Source organism: Drosophila montana, unplaced genomic scaffold, assembly GCF_035044405.1.
Source record: "Drosophila montana isolate Dmon_TW-CO22-7 unplaced genomic scaffold, ASM3504440v1 contig_1761_1, whole genome shotgun sequence".
NCBI classification, from domain to species: domain Eukaryota; kingdom Metazoa; phylum Arthropoda; class Insecta; order Diptera; family Drosophilidae; genus Drosophila; species Drosophila montana.
In genome coordinates, this window is record NW_026996690.1 from 1297145 (window position 1) to 1316161 (window position 19017).

Consider the following 19017-nt stretch of genomic DNA (forward strand, 5'->3'; position numbering starts at 1 on the left):
CCTGTCTGCCACCAGAAGAAGAACATGATGATAACCCAGCCAGATGAGTTGAGTAGAATAAGAAAAAAAATGAACAAACTTCAATTTGCCGTTTGAATGCGCTGCATGAGAATTCGCCAAAAAGCACAAACACACGATGTTGGCTTTTATTTATTTATATTTTTTCCAACTTATTGAGGCTATAAACGTCGCCTAGTCGAGAGGAAAATAATGTTTGAGTTTGTTACGATAATACATTTCAAACAATTGAATCAAAGTGCTTTGAATTATTCAACAAGTGGGGAGAAAAAAATGTTGTTCAATTTCCAATTGACCGAAAAATATGTCACACAGTAGCTTAACCAACTTGATAAAATAATTGTGGATATATTAAGTTTAACACATACTGAGTGTTAGAATTAAAGCCCAACAATATCCTGGGGTATGCAGTAAAACCACAATTGTGTGCTTATCAAACTTGAAACTGGGCTACAAGTGGTTCAGAAATATATTTAAATATAGTCGAAATGCTTATATACTACATTTGAGCCACATAGCTCCGAAAGATCCTGAGATATGCATTGGAACCACTTTGAGATTAGATTTAAATTTAAAAAAATTTCAAAGCAATCGGAAGAATTGAATTTTCTTAATGGACATAACTTCTTCCTTTGCATATACTAACAAATTTAGCAGAAACTACTAAATTCCTGCGAATGTCAAATTAACTAAGTGTCAGGAACTTGTTAGTTTCAGACAACAAAGCTACCGACTGGGACTATATCAGAACAGACGAATGTCTCAATCTCAGTTAACTATGGCAACGGGGCACCGAATTTCAGGCTTGTTTGAGATTAGATATTCCGCTCTTTACGCTGTGACGGGCTGTTCGTTTATTTTTTGGTTATGTTTTGTTTCATTTTTTTTATTTTTTTTGCTGGTTTCTGCCTGGCAGCAGCTGTCACTAACTGCCAAGCGAGCAGCCAGACAGGCAAATGCAAAAGCAAAAGCAACGTAACCAACCAGCCAACTAACCAACCCATCAGCTACCCAAACTCGCAAAAGCTGTTGCTTGGCAAATGTCACCCCACCCCAAAATCCCAACCCCAACGCCGCCAGCAGCAGCAGCAGGCGGTTGGATGCCAACGAGTTTCAGATACAGGCAACTGTCCATCCCAAGCGTCCATCCATCAACGTGGCCCCGTTGCAATATGTCAAGAGGCCTCAACGCTGTGCGTAGCTGCGTGCTCTCTCGTTTTGGGTTCTGCTGAAATGTTATCCAGCACCAGAGCTCTCCAGCCCCGCGTCTCTCAGACCACCATCCACCCCTCCGACCTAGCCACATGCCGGGATGCAAATTGGCGTTGGCGTTGCGTGGACGGCGGCTTTGCTAATTTTGTTCGAGATTTATGGGCAGCACGAAGCGCATTGATATATGCCAAATTGTTTACAAATTGATTACATTATTAATAATGCCCACAGCAGCGGGTTGGAAGAAGCAGAGCCCAACCAACAAGCCGTCACAACAAAAATATGCTGTTTGGTTTATACAAAAATGCACAATATATTCGACAAAGTACTTTGTATGTCATGTGACTGAGAAAACTTTGGCAATAAATCAAGCAACGGTGCGAAAAAGGTGGGGCCTTTTTTGGGGGGCTGTTGGGCGTGGCATGCGTGTGCACGCCCACATTTCAATCGAGCGGGCGACAGTTGAGCCCACAGCTCAAATGCCAAGATGACGCCCAAATAGACTTAATACACTTTCGGCACACCAAATTCACTTCCTTAATTGAAATTTTAATTTGAATACTTTGCCAAAGTTTTGGCATTCAGCCCGGGCATGTCGCGAGGGGGTGGGCGGTAAGGTAGGGGGTGTCAGACACACATACAAACACACACACAACAAAAACAGGCAAACACAAACAAGCAAAAGTCGCTGCTGTCGCCAACCAGTCAGCCAAGCCAAGCCAAGCCCAGCCAAGCCAACAGCTCCCGCCGTGCTTCTACTCCTGCTGTGTCCTAGTCCTGTGCTTCTAGCTCCTGCCCACCCCGCTTCCCCCTGCTCTCGCCTTCCTCGTGGCTGCAGCAATCTCACAGGCTCAGCGCTTTTCAATTTACGCGCAACGCAAATCGTTTGTCATTTTATGTATGCCTTAATATATGGCATGTGCGTGTTCCGCAGCGAGCTCCAGCATCAGTTAAGAGATCTAAAATATCCTGCCCGCGACATCACACCCCTCCCCCTCACGCCTAGCGGAACCCTGCTCCTGGCGTATAATTTCTAACCCAAATGGCAACCAGCAAGCGTAACTAATCCGAACAGGCAATGATATAAGCGCCAACTGATGAGTTGCTTCATGCCAAAACTTTGCCAGATTTATATATAAATATACATGTGTATATATATGGACATTTATATGAAGATATATGAGCTCTATACAGTGCTTGCTCGGATAAAAGAGCTTGCAGAAATTAGAAACATTTTGCTGACATCTTCCGTTCGGAATTGTAGCACTTTATTTATAATGCATTTGCATTAAAGTCTAAAAAAATTATGGAATTTGATATGTGTTTTATGTAGCTATTATAAGTTTTTGAATTATTGTTATAACCAAACACATTTATGTGCAGTCAAACGTTAACGAAAAATTTCTGGATTTAGTTAGACGTTTAAATAGTTAATAGTTAGGATCTATGCGGAGTCCTGCAAAAGGTAGGGGCCGACCAAGACAATCTATTGTTCCTTGTGCTACCGCCTAAGTGAGTCATAATTGCAGGGCCTTCCTTTGGAAAGTTAGCAGGTCTCTTGCAGAAGAAGCCCTGATCTCTGCTGGGCCAGTCAAACTCCTTGTCCTGATGCTTCCTTCTATTCAAAAACTCAATTTTCAAACTTTTTTCCCATGAAGCCACACGATTTAGTTGCACAGTTTTATTAAGACTTTGCCACAGTGTTGAATAAAATTACACTCAACAAAAATTATATCCTAATCTTCTTCAGAATTGACCCTTACGAAACAGAAAATGTTCTTGACTTTTAAAATACGTTTTCTACAATTGAAAAAAATGTTGTTGCCTTCAAATGTTTTTTTCTTTCTAAAATTAATGATAATTTTCATGGCATTTAATTTTTTTTTCCCAAATTAACAAACTGGTTGTCTTCTTTAAATGCTTTTTCTAATATTCCGAAAATTTTCTTGTCTTAATATTTTTTGTACATTTCAAACAAATGTTTGTCTTTAAATGGTTTTTCTAATTGAAAAAATTTGTTATTAATAAAACATTCTCTCAGTTTATAAGTCTTCTTGATGAGAAAATTATATTAATTGGTTTGTATTACAGAAATGCTTTTAAAATGTAAGAAAACCATTTTTTGTTTAGTGGAAGAACTTAATAAAATAAAATAGATTTTTCAAAAAAGAACTAAATTTCAAAGTTCCTATGTCTACTATATAATATGATGATCCGATCAGCACGATTCAGATATACAAAACTGAGAGATTGGCTTGCATAGAAAAAGAAATGCATGTATGTATATAGACGACTCGAAAGGGAATATATGTATATATACCATATTACCTCCGAGATTTCTACTTCTATGGATAATATATATGCTGATAAATAATAATACCCTAAGCAAGAAAAAGGAGTAGAAGAAAACAACAAGGCAGTTCGAAAACCAATTGTTCTCAATTTCAAGCGAAACCTGTACCCAAATGCCTACAAATATCTACTAAGTGTACATATGTTATATATATACATCTACTATACATATACATATATACATCTACTATATATACACATATACTATCTATTTACTTTATTTACTTATACAGAAGGCTTTATTCAAGCGAGTTAACACCATTGTGCATTAATTAAGTATAGTACTTTTGGGCAGTGGACTTGCCTCATATCAGGGCAGACGAGCTGGCTAATATGTGTGTGTGTGTGTGTGTGTGCGTGTTTTAGCCTTTATCAACGTGGGGGTAGGGGGAGGGGAGGCAGGTGTATATCGTTGCTTGAACAAATAATTCACAATTACTTTTGCTAATTGTAATAGACGCTCGTCATTATCTAGCAGCTGCACAGATAATGCTTCACCTTGTGGTGAATACCCTAAAACAATGTGATTTCTATAGCTCAGAACCTCGGGCGTACAAAGAAAAAAAACGGAAGAAAAATAAGTAAAGAGCGTGCCAAACCGCAGTTAGCGAACATCGCACTTAATACCCTGATAAGATGTACGATTAGCGGACACTCCAGTGGTAAATTAAAAAAAAAAACAAAGCCAATCGAAGTGTACAAAAATTGGGCTGGGAATAGACGTCGATGAAATGCCTTAACCAGGGCAATTTATGGAATGTATTAAGGCAGAAAAACTAAGTAAATCTGTAGAGATTGCATTTAAGAGAGTTTAATCTAAGCTTAAAAATATATAAACAAAATTCTATAAATTGCCCAGCCCAACCCTTCGTAACTATTATTTATTAAGAGTTATACTACAAAATAATAATATGTATAATATAATAACATATAATATATATTCTCTAATATATAATATAAAATATTTCTTATATATAATATTATTTCTATAATATACTAATACTGCACTACATAAGAGAAGTTTTCTAAAAATGCCCTACCAACACTACTCTTTTGAACCAATGATTTATTTAGCTATCGATGACTGTTATCGATAACGCAGAAACCAATTTTCATTTAGTTGTGAAAGAATTTTGGAGGTTTAAACTTCTTAACTCTGATTTTGTGTATATAGGAAGGACTTGATTATATCTGTTTATACCCGAGCATATTTTTCTATATAAAATTTGTAACCAACCAATCGACCGATAAAAAATTATAACAATACTTGGAGAATGTTTAAATTGTTCATAATATTTGCAGAAATTAGAAAGCTTACATACAAACTTATTACTTTTTAAATATATTCCAGGGTGAACATTTTGAGAATCAACAAAAATATAATTAAGAAAGCTAAAAAAGTGCGAGGTAAATAATCAAGCCATGGAAAACTCTATATATGTAATTAGATATATATATAAAGATATATACATATATATATATAGGATTAGTTGAATTGTTATATATATATAATTAGTTAATTAATTATAGATATCAAATGAGGAATTCCCCCATTTTTTTTCTATCTTTAAACACATATTATAAATAAATATACTGTAATAGATGTGCACAATCTAAGATCAATATTTTTGTTTATAGCCGAGACCTACTTCACAGACAATGTCGCATACCCTTACTCGATTGCAGTGTACTTAGAAACGCACAAGAATTAATCAGAGGCACTAAGGCTTCGGCTTCGGCATTGGCATCGAGACATCGAGTTTTTTGGTTTCCCGGACACGCTTCACATTGTTGTTAGCGGTTTTCAGAGCTGTTTTGGTTGTTAACGACATTGGCACGACATGGGCGACGAGCGGTCTGGATTTGGGTCGGGGTCTGGCTCCGATTGGGGGACCTTAGCGGTGGCGGCTATGCCAAAAGCGGTTGACATAGACGCAACCACACGGCAACAGCAGCAACAACAGCAACAACAAGAACAAGAATCGAGTATAATTTGTGGTAAGTGCCAGCAATTCAACTATTTGAACTATTCCATGTGTCTATTGTGAGCTCTACGAAAAATTTCCCCTTTTACAAAATAAAATAAATAAATAAAGTTGTGTGGAGGAGGGGGGGGGGGGGGGGGGTATTTTTCTAGCTTGCGTGTTTACCTTGCCTCATAAACACACAGCCAAAATATTGGCTAGCAAATGACTTGAATTTCCTTTTGATGATGGCCATCTGGAGGCTGCGGTAATCCCCCCAATGTGGCTAGAAAATATATGCTTGTGTGTGTGTGAATGAGATATGGAGCTAATGAAAAATAAGAAAGGAAAACTTAGCTAAAAAACATAACGAAGTCAAAATACACTAAGAAATAGAATGCAAAAAAACTTTGTATTGCTTATAAGTATAAACTGTTTATCAGGCAGCTGCTTCTTACATGATTAAAAACTCCAAAGGCAATCCATTTATTTGCTATTTGTGGAAAGCCCAGCTGACACTCATAGCCTGTATAACAAGTTTTATTTATAGGCAAAGCGCTCTGAAACTTCGTTTCAGTTCCCACATTGCCAAAATATTTTGTCATTTTTTAATATTTGTGCCACTTTTGCTGTCAACGTTTAAAAATTATGTTAATTTCTTATACCTTGTCATATAAAGCAGTACCCGGTGTTAACTGGTGGGCCATGCGTCATGTTTAGATAAAAACAAGGCTTTACGTATTTAGATATAAAAATATTTCAAATTCCTTATAAACGTTACAAGCTCGATTAGAATATTAAAATACCTGAACATTTTTAAGATATGACAATCAAATAGTAGAATAAAATGCTGCTAATTTATCTATCAAAGCTAAAGCTAAAGCAATTTAGTAAATACATTTGTTCAGGGCTTCCCCGCGAACTCAACCAGGGGCATCCCCAGAAAACTCCGGATGGTACGAGAAAAAAAAACAATCTATTAAGGCGAAAGAATCGTGTAGGCTGTGCCAAGCGCGGGGCACGACGGCAGAAGGGATATAGCTTAGTGCAAGACAGTGACAGGTCATTCAGAACTGCAGTTAATATGAACTTTATGCATTCGATAAGATCTTGGGTAAAGAGCCACGAGGGGAACCACCACCCATCATAGAGCACCATAAAAGAACTTATGTAAATGTACATACCAGCTGTCATGTCGAGGTAAGAGTTATTAGATAATCAAAATATAGCAAATATCTCATGCAAATATCATGATAGAGCGGACAAAAGCTGACTGATATGCGGGTTGCCAGCCAGTCATTGCGAATAGTTAAGATATGCGCATACATTTGACTAAGATTTTGATTAATGTTATGTGGAACTAAACAAAAAACCTTGCGACCTTATGAGCACATCGTATGACTTTCACTCGAGATAAACAGCTGGCACATAATCATAAAAACTTTAAAAACAAAAACAAAAATATACAGTTTCAAAATTTACACAAATTTTACGGTTGGCGCTATAAAGATAAGTCCAAATAGGTTCTATCTAATCAAAGGCCAAGTGACCAATATAATGTCTAGTGAAGATGACCTAGAACACGATGATATGGCATTAAATAAAATGTGATTAAGCTATCGATATAAAAAATACTGATTATATTATTAAGTGTCAGCCAAAAGGTAGTGGCATGGCATGAATGAATCACCTGTAATCGGCCGGTCGGAAAATGCAGCAAAGATCAGGTTCCATATGATATTTATGCCATGTCATTCTATCATATGGATGGCATATCGCAAAGGGCGCCGAATAAAAAAAGTACCCGTAACCCGAGTGCAAATAAAAAGTACCGTCCATCGGACTATAAAAACAGCAACAAAAACAAAGCAGAAAGTTGAGTTCAACGCACAAAAAAAAAGAGGTCGACAAAATTCGCACAAATTCCCATGTAAATCACACACAGGAACTTGAACCTTTAAACCCTAACGGTATGCATACAGCTCACCAATTAGACCAGAGGGGGGGGGGGGGGGGGGGGGCGTAACAAATCCCCCACAGAGCTGATAACATTATCAGTATCAATTGAGCGCTAACCGATCGAAAAAGAAAGAAAAAACTATTCCAGCTGAGCGGAAGCGAGCGCAACGGAGCGGCAAAGAGCAAATCGAATGAACCGCCCAGTAGCTGCGTCGACTGCGCAACGGCGACGGCGACGGCGACGCCAACGTTTACGCCGACGTCGCAGCTGGCGCTTGGTAATAAATTTCATGCGATTTAAAAATTGTTTGGCATTGCGCGCAGGCAACAACAGCGACGCTGACGTCGACAGCGCTGGTGCGAAAAAGAGAAGTAAACAAACAAACAAAAAAAAAAATTAAATAAGCAACAACAAAAATAGTAAAAAAAAATTTTGTTACGCGTCTATAAACATTGGTGCGCCCTTATGCAGCCCAATCATTCGCTCTTCAGAGACGCGTGAATGCGAAACATAACGCAAAAATAAACCCAAAAATAAAGCATGTGAAAATTTTATAATTTGCAAAATTTGCACAATTCTTGCCAAAAGCACAAATTAAATTACATTCTTAATAAAATACAACAAAAAGTTCCTTAAAAAATAAAAACAAATAAATATAGAAACAAAAAGCAAAGAAGTTCCTAACCAAGCACAGCCGCAGAAACACGCAACACCTGCAAAACATGACAGCACTTGGATTACTTTTGCTATCTATGATGGGTAAGTGTTGTTGCCGCCTTATCGCTAGGCTGCCCCTGAGACACACACACGCGCCCCCCCCATACACACACACACACACACACAAACGCACAACAGCAGTTGCTGCTTATCTCCAATTTCTGCACGCCTGTTAAATGCCACGGAAATTTGTTGCTAGCTCACCCTGTTTGCTGGCTAGCAGAAAGCGAGAGCGAGAGAAAGAGAGAGCGCGAGAGATATGCATCTTGTACAGGCAGTAATTTGTATACTCGTACTGCTGCTCGTAATACCCATACTATTTACAAATTTATGTTTCAGATTGTGCGCAAATTAAATTACTTGCATTTAACAAAAATGTCATTTAAACGCCAAACACACACACACGCACACAATCATTGACAGTCGGATGAGGGAATTTTTATAATATGCACATTATAATTGATTGTTTTTTTTTATACACTTACGTTAAGGGTATAGCAACTAAATGTATTAATTTGCAACGCACGAAGCTAGCAGGAAAGTAAAAAAAGAAACTTGTTTTTATATTTAGGAGACGCGCAATAAAGGCAGGAAAGTAAAAATATAAACTTGTTTAAATATTTAGGAGACGAGCAAAAAAGACAACTACATTTTGTAAAACTTCGCAGAAAAGCCCTTTCCTTTCGAGATATTTGATAGAATGTTGTACAGATTTTATAGAGCTGAAAGAAACTTTGTGAAAGGTTTCTGAACCATATTTTATGTAAAGAATAATAAACCTACAATATATTTCCACATTATGAAATTTTATATATATTATAAGGGGAAGTTTTTGTGTTTGTAAAAATCTAAGCGCAAAGTTGAGTAGGGAATTGTCTAGATAGATAGAAGCAGAAAAATGGTTCAATATATTCATCCTTCTGTCTAGTCTCTGCAACTGCGGCAAAAGTCTGTCTGTTATATGGGAATTTTTTATCTACAAATAAAGAACATTAAATGGGGATTTTAGGAATCACGAATTCTGCCTAGCACAGCATGATTATTTTATATATAATAAGTACGTCTATATGTTTCTCTCTTTAAAATGAGTTATGACAATAAGGATTTCAGAAAACATGAATTTTAAAAAATATACATTTATGCTTGATAAAAATATATTATGGCGTAAATAAATCTTTATTTAAAAGCAATTGTGTGCAGAATTCCCGATTTCCGAATATTTATATTTATGACCGTCCTTATGTTTTTTTTTAAATGCGGTTTTTAAAATAGAGAAATCATGAATTCCGCCTAAAACGGCATGATTATTTTTAAGTAAATAATGTATACATATATTTATGCTTGATTTAAATGCTTAAAAAGTATAGATTTCTGTGATTTCTGAAGTCTCTATTTAATATGCCTAATTTTAAAGAAACATATAGACGGTCATATATATATATATATATATATAAATGTTCGGAAATCGGAAGAAGCTGATAAAGTTCGATAAGTAGACTCTTAAATAACTTTTCTGACTTGTTAAATTTCGCACGAGGTAAGCTTAACCTTGAATTAGACTATAATTTCAGACTTTGTAGAGTATTAAAGTATTTTAGTCGCAGCGACTAACTTTCTTTCTGGTTTGACATTGTTTTCTGCTGCTGTTTGTTTTTTTATTCTTTTTTATTTGTGGCCTTTTTCGCAGGTACTTTTTTATTTAATTTTTTATTTTAACGGACCGTGACTTAATCTCGAATATTTCATATATCATATTATATTATACTCTGCTCAAAACCAAAATATTTGTTTAATGCGCTCGGCATGCGCGTTTAACTAATATGTTTGCAGGTATGCTTGTGTGTGTGTGTTTTGGTGAATGAATAGCATATTTGATGTGCTTTGGCTGATTAAAAGCAAACAATTAGTGCGGAGCTTGGAATTTATGTTTGTGCGGTGGCAAATTGAATAAATTGAAATGCTTCAATTATGAGACAAAACTTGATCAAATGCTCAAGGATAAGGTCTCATCAAATTATCAAAGAAACCACCGTCAAGCGCCACTTTCCCTCCCTTCGCTCTCACCATGTGCCGCGGGGCAAGGCAATTTCATGTAGTTAGATGAAAATTACTTTTTTGAGGCAATTTCCTAATAAAACATGAGCCTGGGCTCATCTCAAACTAATTATTAAACATTCGAGGGTAGAGTTATTTTTATGTGTGTGTGTGTGTGTGTGTGTTTATTTTGGTTGTAGTTTACAACATTGATTAGCACAACGAGTTTAATGTTTACTTTATTAGGCCCGCGTGTAATTACGGCCAACGATTAGAGAACGTGTACAAAAAAGGGGTTTATATCGAGGGGGCGGCAGTTTGCACGGGTGTTACGTGCGTCAGACCGGGCTTAACGGTAAATATATGAGCGAGAGAGAATGATAGAGTGTATAAACGCAATTAACGTGTAACACTACTGAAAAACCAAAAGGCATAAATTAAACAGCAAATGATTTGACAGCCAGTCCCCAACCACGCCCCCTTTGCACGCTCTGCTTAGTATTCAAACACGTGCTGCCAATAGACGCTACTTTAGTTCCAGCTCCAGCGCCAGCTCCCACTCCAGTTCCAGCGTCAGCTCCAGTTCGAGTTTCAGTTTCCGTTCCATTCCTAGTTCCCGTTCCGGCAACACGAAGAGAAAAAAATCAAGAATTTTGCACTTGAATCAAGAAAAAGCTGTCTTGAAAGTGGTGCAATATTGGCAATACTTGAGTAAAGCATGAAACTCTTATTGCAAGTATAACTTTTTAAGTACGCAAAGACTTGAATCAAGTGTGTTTTCCCTGTTTCTCATCTCATTTAAGAATTTTGTACTTGATTTAATTAAAACCAATCTTAAAAGTGCGGTTCTATCGTTCATAATTGAGTCAAGCATTTGAGTATGACTTGTAAAGTACGCATAGCATCGAATTAAATCTGAAAAACTTTTCAATTAGGAACAAAATAAGCTTAAAATTAAGCTAATATGGTCTTAAAACCTTAGAGCTCTAGCTCCACTTTCACTTTTCTTGATTTTAAGTATAAATATTACTTTTTACTTAAATCAAACATTTTTATATTTATTTTAGAAGCATTAGGAATTTATCTGGCTTTAGGCATGAGTTGTACTTAACTCAATAACTTCTAGCTTAATTCGGACGCAAAACGTGCCAATATTTTTAAAATGTTTAATTTAAAGAAAACTAGTACGAAAATTGTACTCATTATATACAAAAATGTTTTGCTCTTCAAATTTGTAATTAGAAGCTGCAGCTATTGACATAGTCAAGTGTCGTCACAGATCCTCCCAGCAGCTAAACTTCTGCAGCCTCAAAATTGCCCGTTGCCAAGTTTGCGTATGCATATAAATGCGCCAGGAAGAGGCGTGGCAGTTGTCGACGCCTTGGCAAACATGCCAAATGGAGGCTGCTAAAGTTTCACCCTCTTTCTGGGCACACACACACACACAAAAACACCCGCGCACAAACACCCTCACACAACACATACTCAATCAGATTCACAGCCACGCACACATTTAACGAATTTTGAATGAAAATAGTTTGTCGTCAGATTTATTTGCATTTATGAGCTGCGGGCGAACGCGAACCAGAAAGTTAACTTCGAAGGCCGCGCTTTGGCCTACAGCTGTCTCTGTGGGCCCAACTGATAGATGATACCACCTGTTGACATCGTATTCGCATATTTGAAAACCATTTGTTAAACTTTAAAGCTGAGTCATCATTATTTGTGGATTATAAAACGAGAACAGCGCAAAACACAGACAGCCGACATACGCTAACAATTGTTGGCTATGAGTTTCATTTGGATTAAAATAGCTTTGCAAAAAACACTGGCAAATATCCTGAAAATTTTTATATTTTTTATAAATCAATAGATAAGAAAAGTAATTAAAGCCAGTGTTGAAAATTGCTAAAATTATCTAATAAGTATTAAGAAAGGTCTCACGTACTTGTTATTAGATGCCAAGAAAGTAGCTAAATCCATTTAAAATTTCAACTGTTTCCGACTGACGACTTCAGCATATATCTAAATTAAGATAAAAGATAAACGATTTGGCTACAATTATTTGATGACTGATCCCCAATACGATTGAGAATCGTATCAAATAAAGCTACACTATTTTTTCAATTTCAAGTAATTTTTTTTTTATTATTTCAAGTAAGTTTTATTTTTTTTTTAAAGGAAAAAAAGCAGCTAAGTAAACACAAAATTTTTGAAAGCGATTGCTAATTAAGCTATAAATGATATAAACAATATTTTTTAAATACTAAAACATATTTTTATATCAGAACCGGATGTGGGTAAAATGTTGTTAACCCTGTGGGTCATACAAAAATCATTTTCATGGTTTTAGCAATTGAGCTGAGGGTTCATAGACTGGTATATAGTTTATGTAGCTTTTGCTTTAACTAAAGACTAAGCGCAAACATGGTTATTCCTCTCAGATTAGTATTGAATATTTCACATTTTCTCCGAAATTTCTGATTCAATATAATATAATATTATTAGAAAGTATACTTCAATGAACTGCGACCCCCAACTGAAAGCTTGCACAGAATCGTCAGACTCCCTGCATTTTGTAGTGTATTAAATCTTTCAGTAAACACAACAAATTGGCGAGCAAACTTTGTGCATATTTTATATGGACTGAGGCCGGTTCATTAATTGACACGTTTGGCAAAAAACACCGCAGAGAGAGAGAAAGAGAGGGTAAGAAAGGCGAGAGTGGGCAAAAGAGAGAGAGGTATATTTATAAAATCTATATACTATCTAACACTGATTATATATCGATACGGATCAGCTTGGGGCAACGACTTGTTTGGGGACTTTGAGCAGGCAGTTTAAGTCGCTCTCTCGCTGTCTCTCTCTCTCTCTCTCTCTCTCGAGCTCTTGTGGTTGTGCCTGGTTAGGTGGTATGCGGGGAATTTTTATGAGACATTCCGGCTACTATTTGGCGTTGGCGTTTCATTGCGATTTCTCACCTCGTTGAGGCAACACACACACACACACATACAGACAGACGGACAAACAGACAAAACCAGCAGCCGGGGGAATACGTTTCCAATATAATTTATCAATGGCAACGCGGCACACGGAAGCTAAAGTCGAGACTCGATAAAGTTTAAGTTAAACAAACTGTTGCAATTAATGCTAACAAAAGTTTTGCCAAACACACACGCGCACACACAGAAACCTCGACACAGTGCGAAAATTGTAAATAAACAAAACATCGTGTAACTGCAACTGAAAACCAACTTAAACAAGTCAATAAACTGATGGCCAATCTCTGCTCTATACACACACAGGTTACAGCCAGCACATGCAGCCGGTTGCAACGGAGGGAGGAGCTGGTCCGGAGGGCGGTGTCGGCATCTCGCAGCTGTTGTCGCGCGCAGATTGGGGCGCCCGCATGCCCAAACAGGTGGATTATTTTAATGGACCCGCACCTTTTGTGATTATTCATCATTCGTATATACCCGCCGTATGCGAGAGCACGCCGGATTGCATGCGCAGCATGCGCGAAATGCAGGACTTCCATCAGGTGGATCGCGGCTGGAATGATATTGGCTATAGCTTTGGCATTGGCGGCGACGGTCTGATCTATACGGGACGCGGGTTCAATGTGGTTGGCGCCCATGCGCCCAAATATAATGACAAGAGCGTGGGCATTGTGCTCATCGGCGATTGGCGAAGTGAGTCACATTTGATTTAACCAAACAGAATGTTAACTAATTTAATTATTTACTTTTTAAACCAAAAGCCGAACTACCGCCCACTCGCATGTTGCAGGCAGCACAGGATTTGATTGCATTCGGCGTGGCCCAGGGCTATATTGATCCGGCCTACAAGCTGCTCGGACATCGACAGGTGCGCGATACCGAGTGTCCCGGTGGCAGACTGTATCAAGAGATTTCCACCTGGCCGCATTTCACGCAGCTCAACAGCACCGCAGAGGCGCAGCCCGCAGTTAAAAAGGTTTAAGCCAAACAAACAGAAGCTACTTTAATTACATGAGAGTCTCTAAGCGAAAGAGAGAGAGAGGGGGAGAGGCCTATTTACAGTATTTTTTAAGTTTTAAAGCAAGAACGAGAAAGAGCGAGAGCAAATACAAATAAACACAAACTATTAGCATTACAATTTTAAATGCTCTGCTCATTTAATTAAAAATTATTGTAACCATCGAAAATGCGTATAAAGGGTAATTGGTTTTGTATGTATGTAACATACAAAATGTATGTAACAGGCAGCAGAAATATTAAAAATTCTTGATCAGCATGACAACCTAGTCAAGCTATTCAAGTTATATACAATTCTGTTGCCTGTTATCATAAAATGGATAAAAATCGATTTTGACATTCGGATTTTGTGACCATGAACCTGAGGACAGAAGGAGCACAGCCTGTCTACTTCGGGTGTATCTGTGTTCATCTGCATTGATTCAGGGTATCTGCTAGTCGAGCAATGCCAACTCAAGCACTCTAACTTGCGTTTCTGTACAATTTGCAATTCGCAATTTGATTGCAATGAAATTTCGCCAGGCGAATGCTTTCAATTAGTGCGACTTTGTTATTTTTTATTACAAACCGCTGTAAAGTTGTCTACGCTCACAAAATTGATTTACGGCCCTGGCAAGTTTTTAACTTGTCATCACATAAAAAATAAATAAAATAGAATACAAACAAAAGCCACACAATTAAAACACAGAAAAAGTAAAATAATGAAACTCAGTGCCAAAGTGGCTTTTAATTTTATTGATTTGTGCTATGATTTTTCAAACAAAATTGTACTATACGCACAAAGCGAAACAAGGCAAACAGAGAATTAATTGAGCCGAGTTGAAGAGCGCGACTAGGTGCCACCCTGTGCCAATTTCATTGAGCTAGACTAGACTAGAGGATACCCTGAATTTTCTTCAACGCGTTTGCTTTATCATTAATAAAAAATATATAAACTTGGTGGCTCTAACTCTCTAAACCGAAAAGAGATTTGCTCAAAGAACAGGATTTCGAACGTATTGCGCAGGCATTAGGAAGATCTACGTTCCAAATATCAAGCCTCTAGCTCTTATATTAGCTGCTGAGATCAATGCGTTTATACAAACGGAGAGAGGGACGGACGGACAGACGGACAAACGGATATGGCTAGATCGACTCGGCTTTTGGGGCTGATCAAGAATATATATAAGTTATGTTATAAGTTATGCCTGTTACATACACACGCACAAAATAGTTATACCTTCTTACCCATCTTCAATAGGTTTAAGGTTTAAAAACAAATATATTTTAATAAATAAATATAATGTAATGCTACAAAATATCCGCAGCAAAATACCCTGTAATGTCGCACACACCTTACAGCTATACTTGCTTCTGGGAGAAATATCACAAAATATTTTATGACCTGCTTGTAAGTAAGATCGACAGGAATTTAGAGGGATTTATTATTTTTTACAATATGCTTATAATTTTATTACATTTTATGAATATTTCCTTCAGGTAAGCCAAAAAACGCCATTCCTGTCTTGCAACATTTTCTTTAGTTTATTTACCCATATCATTTTATTTACAGGGTATGCAAGGTTAATACATAAATATTTGATATATAACTACTAATTTATATTCAAATTCAAATTATTTAATAATTTTAATTTATATACAATTAAAAAAAAAAATCTATTTATATATATATTACAATTTTTTACATTTTATTATTTTTAACATCAAATGTATGAAACATGTTTTGACAATCCCGAAAACCCCTTTCTGCTAGTCACAAACATTTCTACTAGTTAATATACCCACACTACCATAAGTGATACAGGGTATACATATAGTAAACATATAGTCAATGTTTTCTGACACCCCCAAAAAGTATGCAGCGCAAATTTGTTTGCTGCATTTAGCCCCAAAACTATGCAAGCATTTGTTTTCGACTAACTTCCATGCACACAACATATATATATATGTATATATATGCATACATATTTATGTTCATCTGGGAAATTTCACAAACGGAATGCAGTGCAAACAAAAAGTGGAAGAATTGTTTCACGTGCCGCCAGTTGAAAAATATGCAACTGGCCTTATATTCACTTTACCCCATGCCCCGCAGTAGTTCGCTTGCTTTGTCAATGTTTTCATTACGCATACGCCTAGTGCAATATGTAGGCATGCAAATGACAGTGTTGAAAAACGTTAAATTATAAAACATTTATTGTTTGCATACATATTATATACAAATTTAAAATTGGTTTTGTGCAGCGCAGCAAATGGAAATATTTTTGGGGCGAAAAATAATAATTACTGCAGCATATTTTCATAGAATTTTAAATAGAAATAAATTAATTAATAATAAGCCCACGAGAGGAGCGACTGCCCATTTAAATTCTGATCTATTTTAAGATATTTCTGTAATGTGACACTGACGAGCGACGCCAACTTGGAAGTTAATTGAAATTATGTGGGCTACGTTTCACATAATACTAGGGAGTTGGGAGGTGGCTGACTTTTCCCCATTATGGCATTTGTTATGCATTCCCTTTGACATCCCCTGCGCTCATGGAACTGGGTCCTTTTCTTTTCATAACTCCTTCTTATCACATTTTTGTTCAGCATTTTGCGTCACCGCATTTTGGCATTTTTTTCCTATTATTTTCTTTTTCGGAAATTTGCTCTTTATTTCTTCCTTTCAATCGGTTTACGGTCTGCACTTACAATTCTTTTTATTTATATACTTTTTTCTTTGCTTTTATAGCAATGCTTGTGTTTTTTTCCTGCTCGCTTTTTATAAGTCCTTTTTCTTCACGCATTTGTCCATTCCGAATGTAGCCCGGCTTCTTAAACTATTCACTTTTTATCTCTTTTATCAAACCCATCTCCAGCTGCCTTTTGCTATTCCCTTCCTTTTTAGTAAAACTCTGTCGCCTTTGGTTCTACTGCAATTCCTGCTTTAATTCACTTCATTTTGAACTTTAATTACTTTTTCCCTTTATTTTCCTAATTAGTTGTGTAGTAACTTTTACTAGTTTCAGTTTTCTATACTATAATTCAAAGTTGGTCGTGTTTTAATAGTTCAGAGCTAATATAATAATATAATTAATTGTGTCTAATAATTTAAAGTTTATTATAATATATAAATGTTTGTTTCTAATAATTCAAAGTTGACAACAAACCCAAGCCTTTCTTAATTTGAGGGTACATTTTTCCATAGCATAAATATTTATGATCTATATATCTTGGCAATACTTGCGGTGAGCCACATGGTGAAAATGCAATTTCTTATTTTTTGTGTCATTCATTCTTCCCCATAATAGAATTAACCTTAAGTATAAGGAGTTAAAAAAAATACAGAAACTGCACATTTGTTCTCTTAACTTAATTTTATAAAGTTTCAAGACATTCATTGATTTTTAGAAATTTCTCAACTATTTGATCTGGTTCAATTTCTAATGTGATTTTCATTGTTCCCTTCTAGTTAACCGTAAACCATATAAGTTGACCCATAAACTTTTTAAGGCAAACTTTTTGTTTTCTAAAAATCCTTCAGTTCAATTTTGCTCCAATAATACTCTGTTCTCTTAACTTATTTAAATATTTCCAGAAACCTTTCTTACTATCATTTTTACATATATTTGTAATTAATAATATTCTAGATCGTTTGTATTTTTATCTTGATCATGCAACCTCTTATTTGATTTTTATTCTTCCCTTCAATATCCTCAAGTATCTGGAGCTCCTATAATACAAAAATATAAGCTTCCTCACACACTTTTTTATGGCAAACTTTTTGTTTTCATATCATCTTTGACCTTATTTGAATACTACGAAAAACCGTTTTAATCAAGAGTTTTTATTCACTTTCAGAACTTTTCGCGCTGGTTCACAGTGAGAATGCATTACGGCTAATCGATATGCAATCAGTTGGGTACTAAAAATAATATCACGCACTAAACGATAGCTAATTCCCGCAATCACTCTGCGGCAAATGTCAAACGCATTCAACAGATAGAACTGAGAGGAGGCAACAGCACAACTGGGCGATTGCGACAATGTAAATATTGCAAGAGAAACTAAAGAATCAACAAAGAAAACAGATTTAACAGGAATACAAAAGAACTGAGACAGGCGCTATAAAAAATGGGTTTGGATTTTCTAGACGAGTGGTTTTTATCACAGGGTAAGACGCGATACGCCCTATAAAAGAAAAAAAGCCCACCCACACACAAACCGTAGAATCTAGGCGCAAGAAACTTGCGTAATTGAGACCCATTTAATGTGCTCAAAGTAAATGATTAGAGTTTAGCTATTGACACGCCATAAACAGACGCCGGCTACTTAAGCCAGATACTATATATATATATGTATGTAACATAAATCCATATATATATATTCATAATTCCAGTATCATTGAACTATGCTGCACCTGCTGTAAGGTCAATCGGCTGCGCGCTCAACTGTGTCCGAGCAAATGGCTAAAAATATGCTTTTTGTCGGCCAAAATTAATTTCAATTTCAAATTTTTCTAAATATTTTCTTCTTTTTTTTTTGCCTTGAGAGCGCGCGCAGAGAACACTTTTGCCGCACGTCGAGAGCGAATTTATAAAAATTGTTTTCTATTCGAAATTTTCAAGCATTTGGCGTGCTGTTCAAAATACATGAATTTAGTTTTTGAAACGCCGTCATAGGCGCTGCGTGTCGAGCAAAAAAAAAGAAAAAGTGTCTAAAACCGTTTCGTCTATGTGTTTATTTGCTCCACTGTGCC

The 19017-nt window shown here is 36.4% G+C and overlaps 2 protein-coding genes across 5 annotated transcripts in view; one reads left to right on the forward strand and one right to left on the reverse strand.

Moving 5' to 3' along the window:
* The window catches only part of LOC135440933 (trichoplein keratin filament-binding protein), a 35440-nt gene that overhangs the window by 1891 nt on the left and 14532 nt on the right, over positions 1 to 19017 (reverse strand). Inside the window, exon 1 of one of the 2 annotated variants that reach the window (XM_064700349.1) lies at positions 80 to 228. The exons of the other annotated variant lie outside the window; for it this stretch is intronic. The gene's annotated coding sequence lies outside the window, so the exon portion shown is untranslated. Of the gene's footprint in view, positions 1 to 79; positions 229 to 19017 lie in introns of those variants that run through there. 2 annotated transcript variants of the gene reach the window in all.
* PGRP-LB (Peptidoglycan recognition protein LB) lies at positions 5408 to 14354 on the forward strand. Of its 3 annotated transcripts, none has more exons than XM_064700351.1 (3): positions 5408 to 5580; positions 13563 to 13949; positions 14018 to 14354. In XM_064700351.1, exons 1-3 carry the CDS (start codon positions 5424 to 5426, stop codon positions 14236 to 14238), a joined length of 765 nt encoding a protein of 254 aa, XP_064556421.1. In that variant the 5' UTR covers positions 5408 to 5423; the 3' UTR covers positions 14239 to 14354. The 3 variants fall into 3 exon arrangements, with proteins under 3 accessions (XP_064556421.1, XP_064556422.1, XP_064556423.1); XM_064700352.1 differs by lacking the exon at positions 5408 to 5580 and adding an exon at positions 7852 to 8265; XM_064700353.1 differs by lacking the exon at positions 5408 to 5580 and adding an exon at positions 13323 to 13470.